Consider the following 20463-nt stretch of genomic DNA (forward strand, 5'->3'; position numbering starts at 1 on the left):
CTATTATTTTCAGATTTTTATCCAAAATTAGTATGCATATTGAAGAACCACAGGAAAAAATAGGTCCTTTTTATGTCCTAGGCTTTAGAAAATTGACTTTTAAAGACTAAAATGATAAACGTGTTGTTTTTTTGTGCTTTTATTTTGGGTATTTCTTTCTAGTGTACAGATGCAGCCATTCAAAGTGCGCGTTACAGACACGTACCGCAGGTGACGTCGCTCAGTATGACGCAAGATGACGCGTGGCACCGCAGTACGTGATTGGTTGACCGACAGGGGCACTCGTGGTCCGTTGGTCTGTCGTAGAAAGACAGTAAACGTCTTTGCTGTGCCCGTTGTAGGTATTGAATTTTACCACTGAAGGGAAATCTTAGTAGCTGAGCATAAAAAGAATAGGAGCATACTGTAACGCGTGTGAAGGTCATAAACGATATTAATTTTGGAACATAAACATACAGTGTATAGCTGGTCTTGGTACTTTAAAGAAAAAAATACACACCAGTATTCCATTTCTCCCTAAACATTTTAAGCTTCGAAGTCTTTAACTAACGCGATACCGGAGTCAACAAGCATACTTTTAGAATTTGATTAAAAGGGAATATAATATGGAATCGCGTATCTAAAGAATTTAATAATGGTATTCGTGTGCTGCGACAGGGCTGTGTAGGGCTGTTTCGCCTGCCTGTTCATGTGAGCTGTCTTGTAGACGTGACTACCAGCTGACAGGTTGTGTTTTCGAATCCAGCTGGTGCTGGTCTTTTCTTTTAACAAACATTTCTTCGAAAAAATAGAATAGCGATATTATGGACAATCAATTGACTTTTATATTTCAAAATATCGCAACATGATCGATATTTGCGATATTTTGAACATATCTTCCCTTCTGACAGCGGTGCCTGCTTCTATTGTGTGTGTGTGTGCAACAGAGTAAATTTTTAATAGCGTTTTAAGCGAATAGGTAATTAGATTGCTCGTAAACCTAATCGCTTTTTCTACATAAACACAGCATGATTACTCTCTGAAAATGCTTTTCCTTTATTTTTAAAGTAGGCTCAGATTTCAACTATAGATCGTATTATTATAAACTTTCTTGGAAAAATGTATTTTATGTAAACCATGTTTGCTATTAATTCATTTAGGGCTAAAATACGTTCATTGTCTTCCAATCGAGTCGAGTTGACATTGGAAGCCTGCCACACCCGGACTGTTAAACCAACGCATTAGCACGTCAAAGCCCATTGAGGGTATTGAGCCAGTATTGGCTTTAGTATTCCCCCCCTCTCCCCTCAATTCAATTCAATTCAAGGTGTTTTATTTGCATGACAGATGGGTACAAGCAGTGTTGGGTATGTATATTGTAACGCTTACGGCAGACAGGCACTGTGTAACAGCCGGCGCACCAGAGCAGCGCACCGAGGGAGCGTCTGCATTTATAACTTGGTTTTTAAAATTAGTCAAGCAATATGAAGCATCTTCTTTTACTTTTGAGTCCCTTAAATACACTGAACACAGCTTTCTCACCACTTAAGATTGCTCTTGATACCATCCTTACACAAAGCAGAAGGGAGATTTTAGTGCCTGAGCATAAAAAGAATAGGAGCATACTGCAACGCGTGTGAAGTCCATAAACGATATTAATTTTGGAACTTAAACGTTCAGTATATGGCTGGTCTCGGTACTTTAAAGAAAACATACACACCAGTATTCCATTTCTCCCTAAACATTTTAAGCATCGAAGTCTTTAAGTAACGCGATACCGGAGTCAACAAGCATACTTTTAGAATTTGATTAAAAGGGAATATAATATGGAATCGCGTATCTCAAGAAATTAATATGCAATAACTGAGTCAAGGGACTCAGAGGATCCAAGGCTAGACTGAGTATAATAGGCTTCGGGCTTCTATTGTGACATCTACTGTAAATTACAGAAATGTTAAAAGTAAACAAAATAAAGTAACTAAAATGTGGTCTAAAATCACCCCTTTAGACACCCCTTTTACTTCACTGGTGTCAGATATGAAAGGCAATAGTCTCCCGTTCTGTCTGCTGTATGTTGCAGCAGAGGGACTCCCTGCCGCTGAAAGGGGCAGAGTAACTTGCATGCCCTCTAGTACAGTTTACACATGCACGACTTTAAAAGCTAGCAAGACAGGTTTCGATTCACATTAGCTGGCGAGCCTTGTTAAAAAAACGAATGATAATGTAACATGCCACTGTTCATGAACAAAGTTATACTGAGATTTCCTAAGATACGCGATTAAAAAATAAATAAATAAAAATTTGAATCTCCCGCGGAACACATTCCATAAGAATCAGTGGTTTTACAGTATATATCGCCTTTAAAGGTGGCTTCTCAAAACGCTTTACGGGATAAAAACAACCAGAACAGCAGCAACAACAATATTGTATTTCGTTGCACTTTGAAAACCAAGTAATAACTTAACTATACAGTACGTGCAAACGTTTCGTATGTTGCTGTCGTGAATGTCTGCGTACCCATAAGTATCTTATTTGCCTTGAGTCTGTCTACAGTATCTCTGTCCCACTACCCCCATCTCTCCCTCAATTCAATTCAAGGTGTTTTATTTGCATGACAGATGGGTACAATTCTTGTTGGGAATGTATACTTTGATATTTACACCCGGCGCGGCACCGAGGGAGCGTCTGCATTTATAACTTGGTTTTTAAAATTAGTCAAGCAATATGAAGCATCTTCTTTTACTTTTGAGTCCCTTAAATACATTGAACACAGCTTTCTCACCATCCTTACACAAAGCAGAAACTGTCCGATGACTCACAGTACAAGTGGAAAGATTACAGATTTTAATCGTCTTTAATTTTGTCTTTAATTTTGCCTGTGGAGTGTATCTTATTAAGCTCTAAATTGCATTTTGAGCGCGGTTTTTTACTTTTTTTTAATTGCATTTTGGGCGCGGACAGCACATACAAGGGTTAATGAACTGCGCCAAGAAATTTAAAATAGTATTCTTTAGGTGTGAGGGTAGGAGTGGACCGCAGCAGGCATAATCAGCAAACCAGGAAAACAAAGAACAGGACAGGTGAGATGTGTATCCAGAAAGCGAGTGATCAGAAAAAGGAAATGGAAAACGCAGAAAAAGAAAACGCTTTACAGGATAAAAACAATAACAACAGTAGTGGCTGGGCAAACGATTTTTTTTATCGAAATACAAATTGAGATACTGTACTGTATAATGATGTGCATGAACAAAGGTATACTGCAATTTTCCTTAGATACGCGATTAATGCTTCGTAGGAGGAGGCGGTCTTTTCCTCTTGTCTAACAGTTTGTCCACAAACAAAACATTCCTGTTAGACAAAAGGAATTGAAAAAAAAACAATTTTGTCAATGAAAACCGGTGTGTGTGTCTCTCCCTGCTGGATGTTCCTCTCACAAACTGCTGAATGAATAAAATAATTTTATTGAAAATGCGTTTGCGATTGTCTGGTATTTAATCTGGTCCCTTTTAACTGTTTTTCGATCTACTGTATTGCTTTGAGATGCCACTTTTAAAGGCGATATGTAAAATAAAGTTTTTTTTATTATTGTTATAGAGAAACATGATCAGATTTTCCCTGGTTCAGAAAAAAGATCTAAAGTGCTACACATAACTTTCTTAATTCGATGTATTTAAAGCAGTGAACTACTGTAGGTGTCACATAACATTCAGAAATACAATCACGTATTTGACAAATAAAAACGATTATAATCTAATCCTTCCACGTTTGATCCCAAAATCCCAAGAAATATAAATCTTGACGGGTAGAAAGCTATGCTGAAAGTTTATTAAGATGCTTAGAAGACAAAGATACTGTATCAATTTATGTTGCATTAGCCTGATTATGATTAAAAAACACATATAATTAAACACGCGTTTGCGATTTAAATCAGAACACGATTTAAATCAATATCGATTCCATATTATATTAGCAGAAAAGCTTAAAACTACCACTTTTTCACACGCTATTTCACATGCTAGTTAAATACTTCGATGCTTAAAATCGTTAGGGAGAAATGGAATACCGGTGTGTATTTTTCCTTTAAAGTGCCGAATCCTGGAATCTGACTGGCTGACACCCCTCTGAAGTGGTTCCATAAAATCTGGTATACGGAAAAGAAAGCGTTGATAAATACAAGTGTCTTTTAATACACTCTTTGCTGTGCTCTTGAGGATCCTTGTGATATTTTAAGCTCTAGTTGAATGATAAGTGTCGCATTTTAAATCATTTTCGTAGTTAGAAATTATGAAACGCCCTGTTAAAAGCAAGGAAGTTTTTATGCCCGTTGAAGTAAAACAAAATGCCTGACAAAGTATGGCTTGGACAGATTCCAAGTGCTTGTACAAATGTGCTAAAGAAATTATACTTTGAGTATACAGCTTGTCTAAAGTCATCCATTATTAATACTATTAGTAATATCTTCAGTAAAGGCTTTGATGCATAAATATTTATGATAAAGGTAGGCTGTGTACTTTTGTCCAACTGAGCAATCTTGCTTTCATAAAATATACCAACATTTTAATGACTGATGATTAACATGCTGTAATACACAGTTCAAAATTAAAGGCTCAGATGCTGTACATGAGAGGTTAAGCTCCCCCTGGCGGTTTTACAAGGCGACGCCGGATAGTTAACCACGTGACACCACGTTAACTGCGTCATACCGCGTGATACTGTGACACGCCCACCGGGGTATGCCGCGAAATACCTCACGCATTTTGAATGGCTGCATCTGTATGTACTGAATAATAATAATCAAAAATACGTTTCAGACCTGAAGCAAAAGGAGTAGCTTCAATTTAAGCCCTGAACCAGCCCTCTACTGTCTATACTTACACAGTTATTACAGATGTTTAAGGGCACATCATTCCAGGTGGAAATTGAGGTTAATGGCACATGGGGGTAATAAAACATCACAGTGGTCAGCTGTTTGTTTGATAATAGAGTGTCTGTTACAGTATGACCTATTTTTATAGCAATGTATACTGCAAACCCAAGCAAAAAAATTAGATTAAACAGTTCACTATATATGATAGATGGGCGAGTTGCAACATGTATATTAGCTGTTGTTTTTACATTTATACCCACAGACACCTGTTTAAATGACATTATTTTCAATATGCAACCCTAATGGACCTAGGTTGTTTTGGAGAAAACGCTTGGAGAAAGCTGACATTTAAAGGATATAAATGCAGGTTACAGTACAAATTACCTTGTAATGTCAGCTTTACGTTTGTGATCATGTAAAAGTGACATTACAAGGTAATTTGTACTGTAGCATTGTTGCACTGTTTTAACAATTGCTGAGTTTAACATAGTACCTGTATGAATCCTCATTTCAAGGGCTTTCTTTCTTCTGGTAACTTATTCTTGTTCTATTGCAAAGCTTCTTTTTAGATAAGCTCACAACCAAACTTGTTTATTCAAGGTGATTTTTTTTTGCTAAACAGTTAGCATCTCTTCCTTTTTTTCAGCAGTATAGCCATATTTCTTCTTATTATTTCTTGGGTTTGTGAATTTTGTTTTCAGTTAGTACTGTTTTTCTGTCTTGTCTCCATAATCTGTTTTTTAATATTGTTTTTACAACAGGTTGCCAGATTTTAAGTAGTTAAATTTGAAATCTTTATAATATGGTGATTGAAACGAGGCCATTTAACTGTGATGTATTAGCTTTATAGAATTTTTCAAACTTGTTTTGATCATGATTTCTATAAATCATTTTTAATTTGTGCACCATGTTTTGAAGCACTTTCAAATACTAAAATAAGTTTATACAGTAGGGTTTTGATTAAAACTATGCTTTATGTTTTTCCATCCATAACAAAAGAAAGAAACATAGAAATCAGGCCTAAGTGATAGTTTGTGCTTTTTCACCCCCTTTTCATTGGCCTAATCTGTTTACGGATCCAGCCATTCAGAATGCATGGCAGATAATGCAGAACATTGCATTGCACACACCTCAATACAATGCATGGCGCTCCCCTTTTTAAAAAAAGTATTTTTAGTGGTACTGCACTGCTTTGTAAAACCACCAGGTGGAGCAGTGAATGCTTAAAGTGGCATTTGAAGCATTTGGGCTGTCTTATTTTGAATCCAGGTCAATGCTGAGCCCCTTGAGACAATCTTTTTCTAGTTAGAATTTAAGTGTATACTGTTTAAAATGTATTCATTTTAAACTTTGTATTACAGTAAGTTAAATATTAAATTAATTAAGAAAGTAGGGCTATTTTACAAAAAAAAAACTACTCAGTTGGATATATAAAAAATAATTTATATATATTGTAGCTTGTTGTGGACGCAGTTTGCTTCTTTCGGGTTTGCATCGGCATTGAGACAATCTATATTTTGTCTTAAACAGAAGACTGTGTTTACTACTTCTGTTCAGCCCTCCTCTCAAGGAAATTATAAAACTCAACAGTTTCAACACCTACTGTGATATCTGATCTAAACTTAAGGCCTGCTTCTTTGACAGTTATACACAATGTTCTTGACACTTATTAAACTCCATGATCCTGACTGATTTGTCTCATTTAGCTGAAACTGAAAACAGAAAACAATCTGTAGTTAATCATTTTGGAATTAAATTTATTATAAAACCACTGACATTGACACCGTAGCAGTGAAATATATTTTTATTGTTATTATTTTCAGCTACAAATTTTCCCTTTAGTTGTAAAATTCCTATTAATATTCCATATTAAGTGGATTTAAACATGCACAATAGAGAAACAGATCAAATTAAGCAATTGTTTCACTAACATCTAACGCACCAAGTGCCACCTATCGATCCACTTTGGCCAGTGAATTACATAATGCAATACGCCGCATTCTGAATGGCCATATTTGTTATTTGTTATTCATTCATGATACATTGTGCAGGAGTGGGACTGATTTCCCTTTTCTGATAAGTGTGTGTTTTTTTTAGGGACACCAATTCTGGGATCAGCCACTCCCCCTCCTGCAGTTACGACACCTCTGTGGAGGCTCGGATCCAGAAGGAAGAGGAAGAGATTCTTATGGCAAACCGGAGATGCCTGGATATGGAAAGCAGGTCAGCTGAACAGCAATTCAAAACAATTGAACAGGTTTTAGTTCCAAAATTTCGCCAACACTGTATTTTCGCTGAGGCTTGATACAAGGTATTATTCACTGTAATGTCTTGATTATCCAATGTTTTTGCATCCTGGAATAGACAAGTCTCCACACTTATCTCTTAAGAGGTGCAAAGATATTTTTATTTAGATGTTCGTATTTATTTTGGTCATGCTTTTAACCAAAGCGATCCACATTTTCACCCTTTTATACAGCTGGGTGTTTTTATGGAATCATTTTGGGCAAAGTACCTTTCTCAAGTGTATAACAGCAGTGTCTCACCTGGTATGTGAAGTCACTGCCTTCTAGCTGAGAGAACCCTGACCACTCGTCCACTGTTCAACTGTTTAAGTAAAATTGAAAACATATTGTGCTGCAGTCACACTTAGACATGGAAAAATAAGAAAATTTGGAAAGGCAAGGATGCTGTTTAATCCATCTTACTCACTTTGTCACTAGTAACTAACAGATCTCATCCAGGTGGTCAAAGCATGACTAAGCAGCTTTTTCCAGACACGCACATTTATCCTTTGTGTCCAGAAGTGATTTACAACTTTCCATTCATGTCTGTGGTATACTGTAAAAGAGGTGGACATTTTGTTTCAAGTTTCAAAGACAGTGGTGAATCTAGGGTGAAGAATGAACTTTATTTTTATGTCATTCATTCTTTCCGAACATAGGAATCTGCTCCACCAAGCAGATGAATTATGTAGCAGGAGATAAATGTTAAAGAGTTAAATGGCCTCACCTAGTTTTTTAACTCTATTGTCTATTTATGTACATGAAAAACAATAAACCTCTTTTCCCCCAGAGAGAATATGCATCAGTCCTGACACCCTTCTACTGTATTTCCTTTATAAGGATCAAGAACCTCCATGCCCAGATCATCGAGAAAGATGCCATGATAAAAGTTCTTCAACAACGGTCACGGAAGGAGCCCAACAAATCGGAGACAGCCTCTGCTATGAGACCATCCAAATCGCTGATGTCCATCGCCAACACCGGAGGCCCTGGTTTGCTGTCCCACTCTCTAACCCTCAGCAGCAGCCCCATTACTGAGGAGAAGAAGGATGACAGGAGTTGGAAAGGGAGTCTAGGTAAGAAAGCCTGTCCTTCACATTTTCCTTAGTGACAATCGTGAGTTAGCGACAGTCCTTTCACCTCAAGTGTAATAGAGTGTAAAAATCAAACCTGTACTGACAGTAATTCCACTGGATCTACTGACCTGTAGGTCAGCCTTTAATATTTTATACTTAATAGTACCATTATAATTATTTTAACAGACTTCAGCTTGATTATAGCTTTAAATTAGATGTCCTTTTTGAGAGAGATTTCTCTAGCCAATAAAGCTTGAAAACCCCCATCCAATGTAAGTATGCTGTAAAGACATAAGAGGGCAAACAGTCAGTTAAATGCTTCTGTTTTTTAAACTTTAACTTTTTTAAAAGTCGTGAAGTAAAGCAAAACAACATATTTAGGGAAGTTATGTCCCATAATTACAGTGTAAATACGGAGTGTTTGGAACCATAAGAGCATAATCTTCGCCCATGCATCTTAAAGTGGGAAGAAGAATTAATAGAATATAGTGAGGTGAGACTGTAAATTACACTAAAAGTATTTCACTACTAGTTAACCAAATACAGTAAGAGTCCTATTATAAGTCCCAATTCCTAAATAATTTAATTTTATAGCTAAATTAGGAGTATTAATATCCATAGGGAATAATGTAATTAGCTTTAGATACATTTACAACGTACAGTTTAGATGAGGGTGTATACATTTAATTTACCCATAAAAATAATAAAAAAATAAATTGCATCACCAACAAGTTTCAAATTGTGGTCTCATCAAAACCAACAAAGTTTTTTGCTGCTTCAAGGTACATTTTTTTCTACACATTGTTCATGTATTTAATATTAGCCATCACATCTTAATCTGTTGGATCAGTCATGTACTGCATGGTGGTAAGAATTCAACTTTAATATTGGGGCATAGTGGTACTTATATAAGTCACATGTAACAGCATTGTCTACAAGAAGAATAATTTTGTTAGATTTTGCTCTTCACTATTTTTCAATTCTGGAAGAAAATAATCCACAAACTACCTACATTGCTAGCATTTGGTGCTGTGGGAAATGACGCCAAGTATTGAGATGTTTTATGTTGTGTTCCTTAATTCATCACCGTCAGTGTGAAGTGATGTATAGTGGGGCAGTTTATACTATTAACAATTCTAATACTGTAATTTTATGAGCATTTAAATGAATATGCCTTCTGTCTAATGCTCAAACACTGTGACTTTGTCTTCTGTAACTGTGCAGGTTACATATAGATTTTATTGCTGTGCACAAAGAAGGCTTCACATGTGAAGTAAAAGCATTATGTTCTTAGCATAATGTTTAGGCTGGTGCTTCTTGTTTGTTATTACTTCTAGTAATGTGTTTAACTACCAAATGTATTATAGTTAAAAATCATCAGTGCATTTCAAGAAGTAGTTAACTTATCAAAGACTTTGAGAATGATTACTTTTTTTTAAGCAAGATAATCCGGCATTAAAAAAGTTTGTTTGCAAAACCTAGTTTTACTGGCATTCATTTTATGTTCAACTGAGAGTTGATATTTTCTTCAAGTGTTTAATTTTAATATAACATTCAAATATTCGTTGATGCCATTAAAGAAAAAGAGCTACATGAAGGAAAAGAATCCACATATAGTAGCTTTCAGATGCCTTCTTTTCCTGGTTCAGGTGTGCTGCTCGGACCAGAGTTCCGGACTGAATCCTTGCGGAATGAATCCATCTCCTCCTCACCGTCTCCTGTGCTCCCCTCTACCCCCATGATGTCTGGGCACTCCAAGACAGGCAGTCGAGACAGTAGCACCCAGACAGACAAAGGCAATGAGAGCAGCAAACCCACAACCCCCGCTCTGCCCGCAACCCCCGCTCTGCCAGCAGTCCAGCCCAGATTGACAAGCCCAAGCCCAGTCTACATTCCAGACAGGATAGCAGGTACAGTATATAGCAGATTAAAAGGTTAGGAAACTCCCTTTAACAGTTTTATCATGACAGAAGTATATTTCCGAATACACATTGTCTGGACTACTGATTTAGTAACACTTTATTTAACATTACTGAAATACATGTTACTAGAAGCCTTCTGAAATTCACATTTATGCTTCAAGTACAGTGGTTCAGGGCTCTTAGAAACTAAAACCATGCAGAGCCAATGAAGCATTCAAAATAGGCTCTTGTGTTCCTCAAGTCGGAAGATTGCTGACATTAAAAGTTCTCTTTGCAGATATGCCAGTGTTCCACAGCAGCACTTTGGAGAGAAGAGCCCCAGTCCAGTCTCCCACACAGGATGTGGACAGTGAGATGGTGGAAATTCTCATTTAAACATGGAATTGGCTATATTCAAGACCTTCATTCTCAGCTTGGCCAAGGAGGACTTCTTACATTACAAAAGCTAATGTTTGTACAGTAAACAGATGAATAGTTCAAAACAGGTGAAGGATTTTCTTGATGGCTTATGTCAGAATGAGGATATGTTTGAATGCACTACTTATAAGCATTGTTTTCATTAAGAATCCGTGTATAGTGAGTTAACAAACATTCGATATGCATTAGTATACTGTATTGTACGGTATTGTTTCGGGTGTTTATTACCCCATTGGACCAAATTTGTCTGCTACCTTTTTTCATCTTTTGCACTACTTTGTATGTATTAACATGTATTTTCTCCAAACATTAGTAGCTTTAGTAGCATTCTATTTATAAGCAGGTTTTATTTACAATTATTTCACAAGGCACTTGGGTAGCAAACATGACTTTTATAGATAAAATACTTTTGTAGGAAAAATATTAAACCTGTAAATACTGTACAATGATACCGTAGGGCAGGTCTAGTGCCTTGAGTCATTTTTTCATACAGACCATATTGATATTGACTAATTAATACCGTCTTTAACTGAATGGAATTGAAATATAGTCAACACAAGAAACTGCCTGCTCTGGACCATACAGTAAATGATCAATCAGTATGTGTGCCTTTATCTGATAATTGGGAGATTTCTGTGATTGTGGTGTTTGTTTAGAGATCCCACTGGCTTGGGATCAATCTTGGTGTTTCATAAATAGAATATAGCAAGGGTTATTTGGGAGGGAGGGGAGTTGCATAACTTGAGCATAAAAACATACTGATCGAAAGGATGTGGTAAACAGACTTTTAAACTTCTAAAGCATTCCCTAAAAATGTTTGACGATTTCAAGTTAAAAGGATTTTCTTAAGATAAATCAGTAAAGTCTTTACAGTTTGCAGCCCAAATTAGTACATTTTAATATCATCACTATTTACTGTTTCTAAGGCCACATTTTCTAAGTAAAAGCAAAAGACTTGTGGTCTGGTTAGAAATGTGTAAAAGCAGGAGAAAGTTAACTCCTCTCACATTTTAGGGGACAAAAAGCATTTCAAATGCAAGTGTGTCACTGCCATGATTTTGTAATGGAAAGAACAGTATTAAGAATTTAAACAATTTCAGAATTACAGACTTTTAAAATAATGTCTTCTATCCCATGCTCAAACACTGTGATGACTTTGTCTTCTGCAACTTTGCATGTTAAATATAGTTTTTGTTCTAATGCACAAAGAAGACTTCAGATATAAAGTAAAAGTGTTATGTTTTTAGCATAATATTTAGGCTGATGCTTCCTGTCTGTTATGACTTCTGTAATGTGTTACAACTACCAAATGTGTTAGCCTATGGTCAAATACTTCCTATGCCTCTGAAAAGCTACCACATATTTAAGTCCAGTATTAAAATCTTATTCTAGTTTGCTATAGACAGAATCTAGAGCAGAGTGTCGATTGACTGTTCTGCGTTGTTTAAAACATGGCATATATCCAGTCCTTCTTATGAAAGTGGTACTTGTACTTCCGTTTTTTTATAATTCTCAAGAGAAATACCATATGAAAATGCATTAGCATTCCTCTCTTAGAATTTGAAAAGAGAAATGTTGCTTGAGTTCAAAGTAGAATCTTGTTTTTGAGTGTTTTAGAGGCTGTTTTTTCATCAAAATATAACCTCATGTGACAGTTGATACAATATATGAATTACGTTACACACATTTCAGTCTGAGACACTTCCAGTGGCTTTAGAGTATAAGTCCACTTCTTACAAATCCCCTGTGATTGTCTTTTCTTTTTGGGTAGCTAAAACATGTACTTCCTCTATACTTCATTTTGTGTCTGAAGAATTTTAACTCTTCTTTCACTTTTAAAAATACAGTGTACTGTAAATAGCATACTTAGCAGGAATGTATTGTCCTGTAAGTAAATGGAGGTGTGCTATTTTCTTATAGTGGTCATTTTCCTTGTTGATATTATACATTATTTGATATACTTTTTTAACAGTGTTTAATGTCTGATTAACAATGTACAGTTCATTGTCCATCGCACAAAAGTGAATTGCATATGATGAACAAGATAATAGAAATCTGAGATCAGGCCACCCTTATGGACTCTGGTTCAATAGTTGTTTAAGCAGAAGTCTTTTTGCAGATCTTTTACTGCAATAAAATGACCATTGAACACACGTTGCCAATTTCAATCCCAAGCAGTTGAGGTTTCATATAAGGCTTTCAAAGATAGAACTAGAGGTGAGAAAAAAATTGCATTTTTAAAAGTTTTTAAGCTTTTCAGTTTTTTACAATATGTCAAATCGGGTTTTACTTTTTAAGATCCCTGTTTGTCATGGTTTTATATTCACCTTATGTTTAATAGACATTAGATTGAACACTGTTGATAAATAAAATAAATGTAGATTTTGTGATCAAATTAATATAAATAGTAATTATGGCTATAAATTGAAATGTGGTGCTCTAGAGATTTGCCTGTTTAAACAAACTATATGAATATAGTTTACAGACTCAGAAGAGTAGCTCAACACTATAAACATCATATAAACATCAATTTTCATTCATCTTAAAGATTGATCCCTCTTTGTCAGAAAGCTCTTATTGCCTACACCTTTTATTAGAACTGGAAACTGTGAAGCACTTGAAGTGTTATTCAACAGGCAGCAGACCTTGTAAGATACAATTTAATTTTTAATTGGTTAATTTAGTTCCACAGAAATGGAAAGGCCTTATAGGGTGGTTAAGGAAAGCACAGTAAGAACTCAAGAGAGTATTTGAAACTGACACTTTTGTGTATAATGTATTTCACTGTCCCAGAGTAGGAACAAGGGCTGCAGTGCATCTTGTTTCCTGTATTTCATTCTGTAATCTTTGTATATACAAATGAACCAGGTAAGAATCAGAAAAATGTTTTTCCAGAGCTTTAAACAAAATATCCTGTCTTTGAAGTTATAGAAGAAAATTGTTCCCATTATTACTGCTATTTAACATTTAAATGTAAACATTTAAAAGCATTTGATCAGACCAGCAGAGGTTTTGTTTGGTCTCGCATTATTGTATTTAGCTAACACGGAGAAAAAAAAGGTTTTACTTCCCATTTTAAGCATTGTTAATTTTGGTAAAAAAAAACTAGTTTTGCATTTTCCAAAGTGAACAACAATAATGCTGCTTTGTACAATATTAGTCATAATGTAATCTGTTCTTTTTATTGTATTAGTATTATCAGTAGTCAGACCTTATTTCATGTTGCAAAACTCATCTCAAGCAGATTTCTTAAAATGGTTGGATTTTTGTATTTTTTATATTTTTACAGACTGTTTTAAACCTGAATTTCTGTGTTTGTGTCACATTAAATTATGTTCTTTTTAATTGTTAAAAAAATAGCATGGAGTTCTCAATTGTTTTTTTTTTTACTATTTGGTATCTTTTCACAATACTGATAAAGCTAAACACATATTAAATGGAAAATGGATTTCATACATTTGTTCCTGAATTTTTCTTTTCTCTGCAACATTATATGGTTTTATTTGAATCTAATTTATTGGCAAATGATGACATTTTATACTTGGGAAACCTCTTGTTGCATATTTATATATACACTGAGTGTCAAAACAAACATCACTTTTAACTGCAACAGGTTCACAAAGAAAATTACCATTTGTTGTATAAAGTGTACTGACCTTATGATTTTGTTGAACATACATGCCATCCATTATGCTAATTGGCATGGACCATCATCAGAATTGATCCATGGTGAAAGTCACAGACTAGTACCATGTGAGGGTACCTTTGGAAAATATAATGTAGCAGTTTACAGATGCTGTCTTGTGGAATTCTGTCCAATTCCCATTGAGACTAGAGAAGCAAGTCTCTGTCCGCTGTCTCTGAGCTTTAGGAGTTGCACATCATCAGTGAGGCCTCAGTGGCAATTATCCTCAGAATAAATGTCACGCTCTAATCTCAGCCTTCAATATCTGAGCAGCACGAAGGTGTGTGTTGAAATGTTGAAAAATAGAACTCAGTGTTCTGGCAGGTCCTCCTGAGGTCTTGCTCTAACATCCTGTACTGATGGAGCAAAGGCAGTGTTCTCTTGATAAAATGGGTATATTGGTTCCTTGCTTTTCTTGATTTTCATCAGAAGTGACATTCTACAGGTTACAAAACTTCAGCACCTGTGTACCATCAACATTCTTACTTATATGGTGATTTAGTGCTTTTTTAACAGTCACTCACTTATATCACTTATATCCATCCACTTAATAATAATAATAATAATAATAATAATAATAATAATAATAATAATTGCTTACACTTATATTGTGCTTTTCTGGACACTCCACTCAAAGCGCTTTACAGGTAATGGGGACTCCACTCCACCACCACCAATGTGCAGCATCCACCTGGATGATAAGACTCAAGACTTATCAGTATCTGGACTTAAGCAGTATCCAAATTGCATATATTCTTCTAAAACATACAATCATAAATTGAACCATTTCTTTTGCTGCTCAGTATTTTAGCATAGACTTACAGATGCTAGAAGGACTTATGATAAACTCACAGGGCCTGATGGTATTTCTACCATTTGTAGATTTCGTAAAGGAATCCAGATGTTACTAATGGACAGCTACTCAAACGAGGACTAATACCCTGAGACTGGAAAAAGAGCAACAAAACAAATATGACACTTGGAGAATAGCCAACACATATTTAGAAAAGCTAAGTTGTTGACATGCCGGAGTTCTTTGAGCAAATATTAGCAATAACGGATAGAAGTGGAACGTAAGATGCATATTGTGAGAATACACATTCGCAAAAAAGATTAAGGATTCTTAATTGCATATCATGTACAGTTAGTGTAAATTAAGACATTTGGATTGAGCACCATTTAATGGACATAAAACAGTATAAGAGAAAAATACTTAAATTGATGTGACAAGAGAGTACCCCAGGGTTCATTAGTAGGATAGCTGTTAGTCCTAATTTGTATTAATAATATACATTCAAATATGATTTGTAAATTGACAGTGCTGACTGTTATATATAAATATCAAAAACTATAAAACCACTTTTTCTAACTGCTTCATCCAATTAAGGGTCACTGGGGACCTAGAGCCTATTTCAGCAAGCAATGGCAGAGTACACCCTGGACGGGATACCCGTTTATCGTAGGGCACACACAGACAAACATGCACACACTCACACCAGGGCCAATTTTCATAGAAGCCAATTAAACTACAAGTATGTCTTTGGACTGTGGGAGGAAACCTGAGCACCCGGAGATAACCCACATGAACCCAAGAAGAACATACTTGAACTTTATTGCTATATGTAACCGGTCCATGTACTGGTACAATGGAATTCTTACAGAAAGTCTTTCGATTGTTAAAACAAGTGTAAAAACACAAAGTGCAGACAGTGCATCAAGACTGTATACAAACAAACAGTAGACAATGTACAAGTAAGCAGTTTGAATGTACACAATGCAGACATTTAAACAATGATTGGAGATGTGCAATAAATAAGAAATCATAATGAGGTAGATGGTGTAGGTGTGGTCCGAAGGGCATGGCTAAATGTGTTCGCCAATCGCACTGCTTGTGGATAGAAGCTATTGAAGAATCTATTGGTAAGTGTCTGTATGCTCTTGTATCTCTTGCCTGAGGGCAGTGGGTTGAAGAGCTCATGCCCGGGGTGGTGACTGTCCTCTGTGATGGCCAGAATTCTACCATGGCAGCAGTCCTCATAAAGCTGTTTTAATCTCAGGGAGACCACGGCCGATGATCTTCTGGGCCACATTCACCATTCTCTGCAATGCCTTTCTTTCTCGAGAAGAGGTGTTGCCATACCACACGGTGATCACGTTGGTGAGGATGCTCTCGATGGTACAGCGGTAGAAGTTCAAGAAATAAAGGTCCGTGCAGATAGCACCCCAGGTCTGGAATTGAACCCAGGGTCCCAGCACTACAGGGCACTACTGTGCCACCCACCAACTATAAATAAACTGGGGAAATGCTGAACTCTCCAGGTAAAGAGTTTACTAATGAGTACTCTTTCAGGTCCTTCTATATGCCAGGTCATTTTGTAGAACAAAAATTAAAACAGTGAGGATTTTCTTGCTGGTATTGCAGTGGTTGTGTAAGCACAATATATATGTGAATATTTTCCACCAGTCTTTAAGCCCCATTTTGCTCTCACTCCACAATTGGTTGGACCTTTAAGACAAGTGATGTGTCAGGAGTACGTTACTACCACCAGTGGATTACACACAGCCACTGAGCTTTCTGTTTCATTAAGAGTTCAGTTTTTACTTGGGCCTGGGAAAAGAAATCTGGAGCTGATGGTCCAGCCATTTATACTGAACGTTTTTCCTTCTGAGTGGGATGTAACTTGTATAAAAGAAGCAAAAAATACAGAATGGCCAGCAGCAGGTGTCTAAAAGACCAGCTCTGTAGATCAGAGGTTTGGCCTTTCACAGTTCTCTCTCAAACTGAATAAGCAAGAATATCATGATATGTTACTATACAAGCCAAAGTTCCAGCAGTTTGGGCCTACTATTGGAGAACTGAGGCCTAAAAGAACAATATGGTGGTACAGTGGTTAGTATTGCTGCCTCACAGTGTTGGGGCTCTGGATTCTTTAGAATAATCTTTAGACCCAGATTATTATGCGACAGACTATCAAGATGATCAATTTGTGAACAGTGAGCAAGTAACGTGTTCAGAAATGTTCTGATGCGACATTTTTTCTAATTAAACTAACCACATAAAAAAAAAGCTCAGAAAGAACTTAAAGTCATCTCTTACCATTGTTAAGAACCATGGCCAAATATAGAAAATGACGAGACATACTGTATAATTGCTGATAAGTCAGTGTAACCAGTGCCGGATTTCCTATTAGGGCCTATGGAATTTTTCGGGCCGAAGGAGGGAAACACTAGTACTAACGAAAAATGAGCTGAAACAACATGCGTTGCAAAAATTGTTATCATACGTTATCTAGCACCTTTTCTAGAAACCAGAAATATCGAATTGATGGTCGCTCAACCCGCTCCATCAATCACGTGGTTTAGCATTAGAATAGTTTAAAGTGTATCATGTCAATCGACATAATTCAGTTGTCGTTACCCCTCTTTTTGCACATTTCTGCGTGAAAGTGCCTAGGGCTTACAAACACCAAAATCCGGCCCTGAGTGTGACTGTGTTTAAAATCTAATTAGGTGACAATAGGGGGGAAGAAAAGTTACAAACAGGAGGAGGGTATTTGGACCATTTATCTCACTTGGTTGCAATAGGTGATTCATGTGAGGATCACATTAAGCAATTTTCTTAAATGAAGCTAGAATACCAGCTTCAACAATAATGTCTGGGTTTCTTGTTTCAGAAACCCTCTGTGTAAACAGTGCCTCCTGTTATCAGTTTTAAATGCACTACCCCATACTTTACAGTTATGGGCCCTAGTTTGTGTTTCACTTTTGATTCGGAAGAAGTCCATAAAGCTGAATTTGTTAATGCCTTTGATGATTTTGAATATTTGAATTAAAAACCTTGGGTCCACTTATAGTCTTACTGTTAATAACTAAAGAGACTCAGCTCATTTAACCTGTCATTGTTGAATATTCTATTAAGCCTGGGAATGTATGTGGTTGCTTCTTTTCTGGATTAATTTCAGAACAGTAGCATATTCCTTGTAACATGATGACCAAAATTTGTGGAGAGTCAGAGAAACAGATTTAATTTTAACCCTGTGAATGTGTAAAATACAAAAATGAAACCCATTCATTTTGATGGAAATAAGGAAGGTACAATGTACTTCATTTATATAAATACTCATTGAACAGTTTTTTATGAGTTTCATCTAAAGAGCACCCTTTCTAAAGATTTTCAGAATGGGAATGGAGGAAAAAGGAGCAAGTTATTTTCTTTTAGCATCCTATATAATAAATATAGTGTATAAGGTTTTGGGTCAGTGTGTCAATAAAAACAACATTCAATGACTGGTAGCTTAGTGCTCTGTTTCATTTTCCACAAGCTCTACCAGGACCGAGTGACCGAGTGACCGAGTGGGATAGATGGATGCAGTGACTACCAATCACATACATATGGTTAAGAATATCAGAATGTGCTCAAGGGGATTGTTAACTAGGTAATAGAAGAGAGCAAGGGATCTGAATTTGTACATTAGTGGCCTCTGCTGGCTGTACCTTTGGGATTACACCATACCTGGGCTTCTGCTGTGCCCTGCTTTCTGTATTTGAGACAGAATACAATGTATTTTTAAATGTGTTGTGCAGTTGATTTTATCATCATAATTAATTTTATTACTGTATTAGTTTTTTAAACATGAGGGCCATAAGCATGAAATATTTCCTACAATACAAGGAAATTATTTTATTTTTTATTTGTAGTAAGGAAATTTCATTTTTTGTTAGGTATTACATTGTTAGGTATTACAACTTTAGTTTAATATGCTATTATGTCTGTTTAAAACAGGTCCTTCAGTCATCCTGATTTATAATAAGACTCAGAACACAGAATTTCAGGTTCCAGAAAATGAAGTAGAAAAGCTGATCCAAAAACTTCTCACTTGTAAGGGCAAATGTTTTTCATCTTAAAATGCTTATTTTTAACATTATGCAGCATTTATTCTTAATGACCACAACTGAGCCTCTTCCAAATGATTACATATTATATAAAGCACTGTGACAGGGAAGTGTCATTTTTTTCAAATAAATCTGTCTGTGGCCATTGAGTATAATCCCTCTCAGATGCTGCAATTTATATATATATAATTTATATACTATTAATTTTAATGAGAATAGTTACGCTATATTAACTTTTATTAACATTTCTAGAATATATGTATTTGTAGAAATACAGCTAAGAATAAGGGAGATTGGACACAAAACTTGTGTATAGTCTATTACCCCGGTGTCCTGGCCACATTTCCCATTGGCCCTTACCAATCATGGCCTCCTAATAATCCCCATCTATGAATTGACTCCTCCCCACTGATAGCTGATGTGCGGTTAGCATTCTGGTGCACTATGGCTGCTGTCACATTATCCAGGTGGATGCTGCATATTGGTGGTGGTAGAAGGGAGTCCCCAATACCTGTAAAGCGCTTTGAGTGGAGTGTCCAGAAAAGTGCTATATAAGTGTAAGCAATTATTATTATAGAAGTTTGAGCACCACAGGAATGGCTGCCCTGGGTGATAGGCTACAGGTAACCTTTCGGATAATACAATATCTGGTTTTAATTTGGTCTTCACATGGTTGGCATGGGGTAGTAAGTGTACAAAATGCCCTTTCTTTTCACATCGATTGTACTATCCACTTATTGTAGCTGAAGACAGCCTCTGCTTTGTAGTGCAATTACAATGGCCATGGTTAGGAAACAGATTTTTAAAGATTTGTTGATTGTGATTGTTAAAGATGTGCTTTCTAAATTTTAACAAACTGGCACAGTTTTAAGTGTCACAAACATGGCTTTAGCATATTTCATTTTAACATTGGAGAAATCACATTAACAGAAACTCCAACCCATGCCTTAAACTCATGAGTAAGGAAAATAACGACCAGGGGTGACGCCCAGGTCCTTGACGCAACAAGCGAGAATAATTTTTGAACGGGTAGAGGTCGGAGCCATGAGCTGACCCGTCTAGTTTGCAGGATGCTGGCGGCGACTTGATTTGCCCTAACCCACCTTATAATCTCAACTAAAAACAGAAAAATCTGCCAGCAGTCATGTCACCCTGCAGCTCACCCATTGAAGGTACCTAGGTGTGAGCTTGGTCAGTACCTGGATGGGAGACCTCCTGGGAAAACTGAGGTGGCTGCTGGAAGTGGTGTTAGTGGGGCCAGCAGAGGGCACTCACCCTGCGGTATGTGTTCAGTCTTTCTTGAGAGGGAAAATAAATGTGGAAGAGGTAGAATAGATGG

General features: G+C 36.4%; 1 protein-coding gene and 1 non-coding gene across 3 annotated transcripts in view; both read left to right on the forward strand.

Annotated features, from left to right (window-relative positions):
- Positions 1-13996, forward strand: part of amot (angiomotin) — a 51163-nt gene extending 37167 nt beyond the window's left edge. Inside the window, exons 12-15 of one of the 2 annotated variants that reach the window (XM_088926122.1) lie at positions 6944-7069; positions 7972-8207; positions 9857-10117; positions 10407-13992. In XM_088926122.1, coding sequence (XP_088782248.1) covers positions 6944-7069; positions 7972-8207; positions 9857-10117; positions 10407-10504 — 721 coding nt within the window. In that variant the 3' untranslated portion in view covers positions 10505-13992. Of the gene's footprint in view, positions 1-6943; positions 7070-7971; positions 8208-9856; positions 10118-10406 lie in introns of both variants that reach the window. The other variant, XM_088926121.1, reaches the window with a different exon arrangement.
- Positions 13997-20066: 6070 nt separating this feature from the next.
- On the forward strand, positions 20067-20220 carry LOC148828510 (U12 minor spliceosomal RNA). Its single transcript, XR_016091722.1, has one exon. It is a non-coding gene; the product is annotated as a U12 minor spliceosomal RNA (small nuclear RNA).
- The last annotated feature ends 243 nt before the right edge of the window (positions 20221-20463 follow it).

This window comes from Atractosteus spatula, chromosome 9 (assembly GCF_055471065.1).
Source record: "Atractosteus spatula isolate fAtrSpa1 chromosome 9, fAtrSpa1.hap1, whole genome shotgun sequence".
Classification (NCBI taxonomy): Eukaryota; Metazoa; Chordata; class Actinopteri; order Semionotiformes; family Lepisosteidae; genus Atractosteus; species Atractosteus spatula.